General features: G+C 50.6%; 1 protein-coding gene across 4 annotated transcripts in view; it reads right to left on the reverse strand.

Moving 5' to 3' along the window:
• Positions 1 to 12,209, reverse strand: part of Efr3b (EFR3 homolog B) — an 81,140-nt gene that overhangs the window by 33,622 nt on the left and 35,309 nt on the right. For all 4 annotated transcript variants that reach the window (XM_023566314.2, XM_063231415.1, XM_063231412.1 and 1 more), the window contains exons 2-4: positions 7,968 to 8,044; positions 6,988 to 7,115; positions 752 to 902 (exon numbers count right to left, since the gene is read on the reverse strand). In XM_023566314.2, the coding sequence (XP_023422082.2) occupies positions 752 to 902; positions 6,988 to 7,094 (258 nt within the window). In that variant the 5' untranslated portion in view covers positions 7,095 to 7,115; positions 7,968 to 8,044. The remainder of the gene's footprint in view (positions 1 to 751; positions 903 to 6,987; positions 7,116 to 7,967; positions 8,045 to 12,209) is intronic.

The raw sequence follows: 12,209 nt of genomic DNA on the forward strand, positions 1-12,209 counted from the left end.
AAACACACACATGACTCAGGAAGCTCTTGACATACCTGACATCTCTTTTCTTAATGAATCAGAACCTCCATGAAAGCAGCCACTTGTACTGGGACCAGCAACAGACAGCTCGGAGGACCTACAGACACCAAGTGCAACCTGCCCACGGAAAGGATGGGAAGACGGAGGCGGCTGAGAGACGGCTGCATGGGGTTCACAGCTAGGACAGGGCAGGCCTCTCCGGAGTCCTGCTTCCTGGTTGCTCTCAGTCTCCCCACAGCTGCAGAGCCTCATCTGCAGTTATCAGTTTACTCCGAAAGACACAGAGCCTGGACCCTTGCAGAGGCTGTCCGCTGGGACACTGCTTCGAAGGCCCCTCCATGTCAACCTATTTTCCTATTTTCTGGGGCCTCACTTAAAATTCCTTAAGGGAAAAACCTATTAAAGTTGGAAGACCGTCAGCCTAAAGATAAGCACGTTAGATGATGTTGAAGGTTATCTGATCTTGTAAATATGCTTAACCCAGTGAGTGGCAGTGAATTCTATTATTGAAGTTTTATGTTTTTATAGGTTTACAGAAATGATATGTAAGTTACATGATATTTATTTATATTTTAAAAAATGCAATACCCCTTTGGGTACACAAAAAGGGATCTTGACGCAGGCAGTCTGCAGTGCCGAGGGTCAGAGATGAAACAGGAGCAGCCCGAGAGGTCTTCCCTCCCCGCTCCCCCAGATCCTCGCCAGGATACCCGGCGCCCCAGTTGCTCACCGAGTTGGTGCCGAGGATCTGCAGGTTGGGCTTCTCTGACTCCAGCAGCTTGGCCACCATCTTGAGGAAACTCTCCACGAAGAGGTTGATGCTCTGGCAGTGGCAGGCCATGAGCAGCTGGTCCAGCGCCTCCATGGCGATGCACACGTACCTGGGGAGAACACGCCCAGTCCTCACCGTGGCTCCCGGCCCACCCACTCCCACCACCAGACAGGAGAGCGGGGTGTCAGAGTGGGACCTCCAGGGTGGCGGCTGGGAAGGAGACTCCCCCACGGCTTCCGGTGTCTACATAGTGCCTACTGCTCCGGCCCAGAATGGAGAAGCATAAAGGATCAGAGCTGCAAGGGGCCTTTAAGGTGTTACTGTTGCCTGCCGTGCTCCAGCCATACAGGCAACAAAGCAGGAGCACCAAGATTTGTTCTTCTTTATGTCTTGATCAAATCATAGCCATCTTTGAATGTTAGGCAAAAGGTTAAGAATTCTTAATTGGCTGGCTCTCTCTCTCTCTCTCTCTCTCTCTATCTCTCTCTCTCTCTCTTTCTCTCCTTAAAGTTTGGGCAAAAGGAAAGCATAAGAAACATGACTCTAGGACCATGTCTAGAGCCATCTTGATGCCAGACAGGTGGCCCACCATGCTGCCAGTGGGTGTCCAAGTTCAGACCCTGTGTGATCTAACTGCCTCAGACCTCCCCACTTTGCAAATTCAAACACATAAGAAACAGCAGCTGTAACATTTTTTAAGAATTTTTAAAAACAAGCATCAGATAGCTGGGTGCGGTGGTGTACACCTGTAATCCCAGCACTCAGGAGCCTGAGTCAGGAGGGTCACTGTGAGTTTGAGGCCAGGCTGGGCTACAAAGTGATTTGAAGGCCAGTCTGAATTGCACAGGAAGACACTGCCTCAAAAGGGACACACACACACACACACACACACACACACACACACTCACACACACAGCATCAGATATTATTTCTCGGGTTCCATTGTACTAACTCCTACACCAAGGAACCATTAAAGAGGAAAAAAAAAAAGGCCTCTATAGTTAGAAATTGTTCTTTCTACTTTTATAAAATGTTTATTTCTTTAATCTATAGAAACTGGACCAACAATTATAAATTATTATTCACTGTTTCTAGACAGTTGTCCTGGGCACATTCCTGCATGGGGCAGGTGGTGTGTTTGTCCAGAGTGCCTCTCAGACACGAGGGCAGCACGGGGCCTTTGAGCTCCTGGGTGAGCAGTGTCCAGCCTGCCCTTCCTCTGGACCTGCCACATACCGCTGGCTCTCTGCTGCCCGCACTGCCCACGCCCTGCCCTGCCCGCTCATAGTCACCAGGAAATCCGCTGTGCCTTGTGGTCCCGACCTGCATCTGCACAGGCCACTGGGCAGAGCCTGAGTCCTCAGTGCTGGGAGGCAGGCTGGCCTGGAGCCCTGTGGGAAACGTGGGCACTGCCAGGCAGCTGACCACAGTGAGAGGGCAGGGGCAGCAGCGTTCTCTCCTCTCACAGAGCATCTTGGCACCTTCTTGTGGGAAGAGATCTGCACCCACCTCTCCATGACCTTACGGAGTTTAATTGGGGTAAATAAATGCAAGGGTGGATCAGTGTGGTTAGGCCTTCCAAGCCCCTAAACCTAGATATCGCTTTTCCTTTTCTTGCAACAACAACAAAAAAGATCCCAGAATATCCTGGTAAGCAAAAAACAGCTTTGAGCAGAGGGAGGATTGTGCTGGCTCCTGACCAGCCCTGGAAATTTTGATAGGAAATCAAAATTACAGCAGCAGTGAACCTGAAGCATAACCAAGTTGAAGCCTTGTTCTCTGAGCACATTATCCTCTGTTCTCCGGCTCTGATCCGGCACCCAGGATGGCATGACTTCATTATGAACCTGACCTCTTCAGGAAGTCCCAGTCCAATGCTCTGTGTCTGTCCTATTTTACTGTCACCTTCCTGAGTGTGGTCCATCTGGCAGGCGCGTTCTCAGGGGAACTAGAGCATGGGGTTCTTGGAGTGATGTCCACTCACCAGGACTATAGTCAGAAGGTCACCAGCAGCAGAGATCTGCTTGGTTGTGGTGTTGGAAGGGGCCCAGAGTAAGGACGGGTTTGGGAATCCCAGCAGGCCTACCTGGGTATCTGGAGCAGAACGGGTCAGGAAGAAGCTGGGCCACAAGGGGGGCAAGATTCCCAGTTACAGACCACAGCAGCAGTGGACACTCTGCTCAGAAGAATTAGGAAAGCAGAACCGAAGGGATCTGGCATGAACTGAGGCCCATGAGGCAGGTTATTCAAGGGGGGAGTCAAGGTCAGTGTCCAAGGCCAAAGTGGGTCACATCCACAGAGGAGAATACCCAGGGGCCTGGTGCTTAGCAAAGAGGAAAAAGTATGGCACCCCAGAGAGGTGGTCAGTCAGGGGCATCCCCAGAAGCCAGGGAAGGTTTGGAACCTGCAGGGCAGGAGTGGGGTCACTGGCTAGGAACCGACTAAGTGGCTAGGAAGGCAGATGGAGGGGCCAGGATTAGGGTCAGCAGGCAGGAAGGAGGGTGGCTTTGGCAGGGCCAGTTATCATCCAAGAAGATGCAAAGGACAGCAGCCATGACAAAGGACCTCTTATTCTGGGCTGCTGAAATGTGCCTGGTCAGTTTAACTGTGTCTGGGCAGAACCTTCTGGGCCCTCCTCAGGATGGCCCTCCCCATCCAGGGAGAATCTGCAATACGCTCGTCTGAAGGGTCAGCCATCCTCCGACCAGGGTCCTCAGGTTGGAGTAGCCTTGTCCTCTTGGCCCTGGGTGTCCCTATCCTCGGGGCTCAGGCATGGCTGGGGGATCCTGATAACACCTGGTGTGGCATCCTGCCTGGTGGGATCAGTGTGCTTGGTGGACTGTGGACCAAGGTGACTCTCACCCAGCACTGCCATTACCTCCCCTGCTGCCCAGATTCTAGGGTGTTTCAGTGCTTGGGCTGGCTGGCAAGGAAGTGCACGAAGGTAAGGGAGAGAGGTAGGAGAGAGCGCTTCCTTTGGGATCCATGGTACTGCCCATTCAGATCCACGCAATGAATGAAAGATGCCTTGAAATTCACCCTCACTCCCTCTCTCCCCACTTCCGGCTGCACTCTGGATGCCAAACTCCCAGCATGAGGACCCCCATCCAACTGGAACAGGCTGACCGTACAGGATGGCAGTAGTCAGAAGAGGGTGGTGCTGCCCTGGGACCCAGCCCCAAAGTCCACGTGCCTAGGTCACACCGTAAACAGACGCCTGCATCACGCAGGGAGAGCCAGCCCCACCCACCGCCTGTTCGTAAAAACTTTGCTCTTCCCAGGCTGCGGTCAGTGGCGAGGAAGATGAAGATGTAAGAGGCACTCAGGGAGGAAAGCCAGGGAGGGTGAGGGGAGGGCACGAGAGATGAGCTGGAACAGATTTTTCTTCTCCAAGTGTTTATGCTGAAAGCCCTCCACGAGGCCTTTGGGCTTTAAATACAGGCTGCAGTGGCTATTTTTAACAGGACGATGCCAATTTCGCACTGCCATTCTAAGGGCAGTAAAAGGATTCTAAGTGGCTCTGCTAGCTGCTGGGCTTTTTTACTGAGACAGCTAACACTGAACAGAGGGCAGGCACCACCGTATTAAACGTTGCATGCACTAGCTGCCCATTAGCTGTAGGTTCAATCTAGGATAAAGTGATTTTTACTTGCTGAAATCCCATACTTTATACTATGTCAAGGTCCTTTATATAACAGCATGCCGTGTCTAACCTAATTTTGTTGTGTAGAATGACTATGGAAATGTATTAGTTTACATTCTGCTTTTCGTGGTAGCGTAGCCTGATTTAAGATTTGCCAGGGTTGAGGGCAGAGCTCAGTGGCAGAGTGTGCCCCTGGTATGAGCGACACCCTCAGTTTGAATCCTAGTGGGGGCAAGGGGCAGATTTGCTGGTGGGCTCTGGGCTTTCTGCACCTCGGCACCTTGCAAACCTTTTCACGGTAGTTCAAGACCCCGTCTTCCCCACACAGAGGGGTCTTAGGGCGGTGAGCTGGTGGGCAGTGGGAGGAAAAGAGAGGTCAAGCAAAGGCTCAGAGAGGCAGGAGGCATCCACCGATCTGTCTGCAGCCGGTTCTGCGGCAGGTGTGGTAGCTGGCTTAGGGGAAGGTGGTGAGAGACCTCTGAAGTCAGGCTGAGGAGTGTGGATTTCATCCTGAAGGGGCCAGGAAGGTACACTTCTGGGTCTGGGACCCGAAGATCCTACCCAGCAGGATTAACTTGGGAAGACCCCACAGGGCAAATGGGAAGCGGGGAGACCATTTCCTGTCCTCATCTGAACAGGCGGAGAGGAAGACGCTAACCAGACGAGAGGCGGGATCGGTGGGAGGCAGAGGAGGGAAAGCAGGACCACCGGGACCTGGGAACAGCTGCCCCAGATCTACCCGGGGCTTGACCCTGTCAGTGATGCTGCCAGGCCCACCTCAGAGCTCAGGCCTCTGTGAATTGTGGCATGAAAGGAGGCAACACGTTCCATCCTTTCCTGTGGCAGGAACGCATGCCCAGTGGGGAATATGTGGGAAACAGAAAAAGGAGATAGAAATCCCAACCGACCACCACCACCGCCACTAACAACAGCCATCACCAAAGAAACTCTGGCTGCACCGCTGACAACACTGCGGGGTGTTTTCTGATTCGTTGTTGATGCTCACTTTTTAATTTCATTGTAAATACTGCATATATAACTATGCTGCCTATATTTTATTTTCTAAGGAACTGTTCGTGCTGTAACAGCATCTTTATAAATACCCTTTTTATGATTAGTTAACACTTTATCGAAGGGTACACACTATAATTTACTGAACTCTCACCGAGCACTTTACTTCTGCTTTTTCGTTATTATATAAAACACTGTAATAAAGATCTCCATGTGTCAGGCAGGTTGTATTTAAGACTGATTCCTTGGGAGCAGAAATGGAATCACTAGGTCAAAGGGCATAAAGAGTTTTGTAGTTTAACACACATTTCAGAAATAAACACTTCCTACAAAGTCCAGTTTGTACCTTTTTTTCCTGTGAAGAAGTGTCTGCCTTTTTGCCATTTCTGGAACTATTTGATTTTGTATGAACTTGATGAGAGCTTAGCATTTCAAGCCTCATCTTCAGTGACAAGTCTGCTGATTATTAGCCCATGCTGCAAAGCTTCTAGTATCCATCTGCAAGCTTCTGGTTTGTGACCCTTTCCTCAGACTTTTTTTTTGAGACCGTCCAACAATGCAGTTCAAGCCGACCTTGAATTATGTAGTCCAGGTTGACCTCAAACTTGAGGCAATCCTCCTGCTTCAGCCTCCAGAGCAGTGGGATTATAGATATGCACCATCATACCTGGCCAGACCACTTATTCTTATTCTTCCCACCCCGCCCCAAAGTATTCGTTATATTCTAAAAATGTAGGGGCTTGAGTCCTTTGTTGTCTTGTTTGATATTTGTTTTTGGTGTTTGCTTTTAACATTTTGATGTTTAGTGGTGGGCCATACCTATAATCCCAGCACTCGGGAGACTGAGGCAGGAGGATTGCTGTGGGTTAGAGGCCAGCCTGGGCTACAGGGTAAGACCCTCTCTCAAAACATCAAATAAGGGCTGGGCCTTTAGCTCAGCGGCACAAGCGCCTGCCTGGCAAGCACAAGGTCCTGAGTTCAATTCCCGGTACAAAAAAAAAAAAATCAAATAAACAAAATAATACTTTGATTCCTTTCTGACATTAAAATATTTAAATTTTAAACAGCTAAATTTATTGATTGGTCATTTTCTTCGGACCTTCTCTTCTAAATGTAGTCTTTCCCTTTCAGAAGATTAATAAATAATTTCACTGAAGTGTATTTTTAATGGACAGTGACCCCACCCTTGTCCTCCCACTAGGAGGGGGATGGCCCCTGTCACTTGTGGCGTGAGGCAGGCAGGTTGGAGGAGGGTGACAGCGTGCTCCAGCTGGCTGCTCCAGGGCCCACCCTGACTGAGAGGCTTCTGCCTGGAGACACAATCAGTGACCCCAGGAAGCTCTTCCCAGATCACAGCAGCAGCAGCGCCCCGTGTCACCTGCTTTTGTAAGAGCCGGGGAGCCCCCTCCTCAGCCCCGCTCCTGTTTTCTCAGTCTGTCAGGTACCCCAGTCTGCCGCCGTACCCTTCAAATGACACCCCACTGCCTTCCCGGAACAGCAGTGCAGAGTCCGCGCGCACCTCTCCCTGCTCCCCGCTCACCCATATCGGTGACGGCCCACGTCGCGGATGAGCCGCTCGGAGAGGTAGGCGCCGATGCGGTCTAGCTTTTCCGGGGCGGACAGGGCATAGAAGGTCAGTTTCTCCATGTTTGTCTTTACCAAGCCATCCTGCAAGAGATGGTTCAAAATCACGGCCAGACCGTGGCAGAAGGGTTTACGCTTGGAGGTAAACACAGCCAACTGAATCAACATTTACCCAGGGCCTGCTGTGCCCGAGCCGGGCATCATGCTGGCCGTCAGAGACCCAGGCCCCCGCCTCAGTCTAGCCCTGAACGCTGGCGAGCCCTGAATGAATACGAACAGTGAATGAGAGAAGTATGCATATATACCTGAATGTAAATACATGCATGAATGTATATGCATGTGTGGCTGGGTGTGCGAACATGCCTGCAGGTGTGTGTGACTGAATAACAAGCCTTCATTAAAAGCCACTCGGAATTAAGATGCGTTGGAGCCACCCCCAAGTTATAAAGCAGGAGCTCTGTGGCCCTTAGGAATTCTCCTGAGGATGCAGGAAATGAGACTGTCCATTCAGCAGAGAACAGTGATTCCAGGAGAGCCGGTCATGTACATCACTTCACACTTCTCAGACCACAACCCACAATGCAGCCCGACGTGGGATGAGGCAGCTTGGAAGCCAGGCTGCTGGGCCTCCTTACATTAACACCAGACATCCCACAGCGCCAGGGGCAGCTGGGGAAGATGCGGCTCTGAACCAAAGCACAGCCAGTAGGGGGGGTCTCCTACAGAGGAGTTACTCAGGGGACCCTCCTCCAGGAAGCCGAGAAGGGCACCGATACACAACTGCCTCTCTGCAGCCTGACAGACCATATCCCCTCAACTTTCCTGGTGATCTGGCTGAGTTTTCGAGACCAGGGCCCCAACATGCCTGCAGGCCCATGCAGCAAGCTCAGATACCCGGGTGGTGACAGTCACGATGCCACCAGAGGTATGACCTACCTCAGGATCCTCGGGGAAGATGTTGTCAACCAGCCTCTTGTATCTGGGCCGAAGGGCACCACAGCAGCCACACACACCTGAAATGGGACCGAAGAACATCCATGAGCAAAGGCCAAGGAGACCCAGACACCAGGGTGAGGGCCAGCGCAGCCTTGGAGTAAAACAGGGTCTTGTCCTTCTGGGCCCAGGGCTCCTGCTGCCAAGCCGCTGCCACACCTGCTTCACATGGATCCTTGGGGATTAGGCGAGCATAATATGCAGGGTGAAGCCAGGCTTAGAAGAGCACTAGGAGGGGTGAGGCTTCTTGGATGGGGGCTCACATTAAGGCCACGTGCACCCTACCCTCAGCACACACATATACACACTCACACGCACAAGCACTTATGGGTCAGGTCCGACCATACAGCTGCCTCCTACAGCTCAAGTCTTGGGCAGCAGATTCAGCAGGAAAGGGGCATGGCTCCTCCTACTCGCCTCAGTCCCAGTCTCGTGCCTCAATTTCCCTTTCTTGTGGTCATTTAACATTACAGGGCGTAATGTTAAATGAAAGTCTGACAAATTAAAGTGAGCATTAACTGTTAACATCTGAGACTATACTTTTAATGTGGTGTGAATGTGATGTTTGAAAACTAGAGTTTGAAGAAGCCAGCCCTCCCCGAGAGTTGGCACCATGTGTGGGCTACTGGGATGAGCGCCAGATGCCAGCCTTTTTACTGTGAGTCGGCGCCATCTGCAGACTGCAGGGGAAGAGAACAAGAAGTCAACAAGAAGCAAACCTTCCCTGTGAGTTGGTGCCATGCACGGTGTGCTGGGGGGTGAACCAGATGCCAGCCCCTTCCAGTGCTGGGCTGGGAGACAGGAACAGCTAACCACCACCCTCCCTGCCCCCTGCTGTAAGTGGCTGGCTCATGTGGAGAAACACAGGCTGTGATGAGGGCTACTGAGGTAAAATATAACTTATTGCTTGTAGTGTTTAGTGTTTTACTGACTTTGCAGGCCTAAAGCCAGTAGTGTGATCTTCTACTCAGAGCATAACAACACGTAATGTAGCATCTATGGGGAATCTCCTGCTGAAGGTGGTGGCCGTTGTTAATTCCGTTATCTTGTTTTGAAGTCCTGTATCATTTTCATTGTTTTGTTGGGTTGGGTTTTGTTCTGTTTCGTTTTGTTTGATTTTATTATAACCAATGGCACGGGCAGCTTTTCAAAGACAACAAGCTATATTATGGTAGCCATTTTTGATTTCTGATGATCTTGTTATGGCATTCATTGTTGTTTTTATTGGTTCTGTTTTGTTTGATTTTTGCTGTGTCTGAGGGTATGGGCAGCAATTTTGAAGACAACAAGAGGCAGTATGGTAACCACTGTTGGTTCCCTATTGTCTTGTTCTGAAGTCCTGTATCACTTGCACTGTTTTGTGTTGCTTGGTTTAATTCTCTTTAAAATTTTTTTTTAAAACCCTGCAGACCTTGAGGGCTGGGCCAGGCCATGGTCCGTCCGGTGCGTGGCTCCCAAAACTGGTCTGTGCAAAATGAAAACCTAAGAATAATGTAGCAGGCTTGCAGAAGCTAAATTATTCCACTGAGCAGACTGAGGTGACTTCTTTCTTGCTCTTTGGCAATGGTGACAGGAAACTGATGATAAAAGGGACTTTGGCAAAATAACTCTAACTCTCCCCATAAAAAGTTTAATTAATAAAGGAAACCATGACATCTGGGAACTGCAGCTCTCCTGCACCCTTCACCCCGCGTAGGAGCCTCCTCAGAAGGATACTGCCCAACCCCTGCAGGGGGAGGGGGAGGGAGGCCGGGGAAGGACCTGGAGAATTAGGGCCCCTCAACCCTCCAATCAGTGGTGAAGGCTGTTTGTTTCTACTTGAAATGCAAATGTGCCCTGGGAAGATTATGCCTGGGGATCACAGAGAAAAAAGTGAATTCCTTCAGTGGGAATTTCCTCAACCACACAAAGAGCTCTATACCAGCACCAGTGGGAAGCAGCTTTGGGAGCTCGGGTGGGCAGGGGTACTGGGCCCCTCCCTGGAGGAGGGAAGGGCTGCTCTGCGGGCTCTGGGCAGATGTGGGTATTAGGAAATGGCATGTCTTTGGAGACACCAAGGGCACCCAGAGGCTGAGAATCAGGCATCATCTTAGTGATTTGTGATCCTGCAGCCCCATCCCCATGAAAGCTGTGTGGTGTCTCCCTCCCCCACCCTGATCCCTGCCTTGCCTGGAAGAAGGTGTTGGGATTTATCTGGGCAGCATCCAGGTTATATACCTCATCATGACAGGACAACCTAAGAAAGACAAGTTCCTTATTAGGAACTCAGAGCCCAGAGTTTAAGCCAATGGCTGCTTGACCCCTACCTATGTGGCTCTCAAGATGCTCTCCCCCGGTGTCCAAGTGGGACGTATACTGAGTTCTGTGGATACTAAACATATCCTCATTTTACAGATGAGAAAACCAACATACTATAGGGTTAAGTTGCCTGCCAAGAGCCACACAGCTCTAATAAATGGTACACAAAGATTTGAACCCTGAAACTTGAATTTGAGAGGCCATGTGCCTACCCACTACACCAAGGATGTCTGTCTTGCATTGTCAAGGACTTGGCAAACTCAAGGCATCCAGAGACAGAAAGGATCACAGGGCAGAGCCTCTCAGACCCAGTGTGCACCTGGGTCCCTGGAGCTCTGGGTTGATGCAGTTCTGGTGCAGCTGGTCCGAGGAGCAGCCGAGGCTCCACATGCCCACTGGGCACCAGGTGCTGCTGACACCCTGGCCACGGCCACACTTGGAGTCTGTAAAGCACCAGGACATGGAGGCGATGGATTTCCGATCAGGGATCAGAAAGGCTTAGGCTGAACCCCAGTTTTTCCAATTTTTACTGTGTGGCATTGAATTATAGAACCTAAATCTCCATTTCCTCGTATATAAAAGAAAAATGAAGATGCTCATGGTTCCCACCTAGGAATTTCACTGGATAAGGCACCCTTTGGCCATGTCCATCTCTTTCAGTCCTCGGCAGGAAAGACAGGGTGAGGTGAGGCCACCCTGAGGACAGCTTGAAGCAAGCTGAAGCATTAGGTGTCTTCCTGGCAAGTACCTGTGCCCAACCCTGGGGGGCAAATGCCCGTGCTGTGTCAGGCTCAAGACTGGAGGGAGAAGACCTCCGGGAAACAGTGGAGGAGAACACAGCCTCGCTGAGAGGCACCGTCCAGACGCTGGGATGCAGCATGACAAGGAAGACGGGAGGAAGGAAGCGGTGCCTGGACCCAGGAAGAAGCTGAAGTGAAACCTGAAGCCCACAGAGACAGTGAAAAGAAGCTTCAGTGAAGAAGGCGACGGTAGATCAGAGGAGCTGTTCAGTCATGGTGGAGGTGGTGCCTGGTGACACTGGAGGTCCCTGCAGAGAGACGTGGCGGGGGGTGGGGGGACAGTGGATGTGGAGGGCTGCACTGGCTGGTGGTGAGTGCAGAGGACATAGTCCTCCTCTGGGGAGAGAGCAGTTAGCCAGGAGCCACTTTGGAGATGGGCCAGCCGAGCCTGGAACCCAGAACTGCTGCTGGCTTCCTCTAACAGACCCCAGCTGGGCGCAGAACTGCAGAAATTCCTTGGATACAGCAAGTCCGATGAGTCTGGTCTCAGGGCAGGCCTGCTGAGATTAGGTACTATCCCACATAAGCAACTGCTGGCTTGCTGGGCTAGATCAGCACGATATAGGACTGTCTATTAGTGAAACCAGAGAGAATCCTGAAACTGGACTGTTTTTCTTTTTCTTTTTGTCTTTGTCATTTGTTTTTTTTTCTCTTTCTCCTTCATTGTTTTTATGAGTGTGAAAGTGGTTCCTCACCCCTTGAGGGAGTGACTCTGTTCTCTTTTCTTTTATTGCTTCTATCTCTCTTTTCCTTCAGTCTTTTGTACCAGTTTTCCCAAATTGGGTGATCCCCCTTTGTCCTCTAACCTTTCTTGTAATCTCTCCCTCTTCTTCCACTTCTCTATTTTCTCCCTAATCCATTTTAAATTTTAACCCCCAGGGCAGAATTGACACATTACAGACTTCTACATGGCATATAATTATCTGGCTTGTTTTACATTTTGTTATGTAATCACAAATCTAGTTCATGTGGTTAAAAGTGGCAAATTAAGGGTTAGCTCGGTTTCTTGTTTTCTAGGCTGTGTTTGATGATGCTGTCGGTACCACTATAGCCAAAACTGATATAGCTGCTCTAAACAGCTGTTGGT

Source organism: Cavia porcellus, unplaced genomic scaffold (assembly GCF_034190915.1).
Source record: "Cavia porcellus strain 051 isolate PalLab524CR breed Dunkin Hartley unplaced genomic scaffold, mCavPor4.1 scaffold_1, whole genome shotgun sequence".
NCBI lineage: Eukaryota > Metazoa > Chordata > Mammalia > Rodentia > Caviidae > Cavia > Cavia porcellus.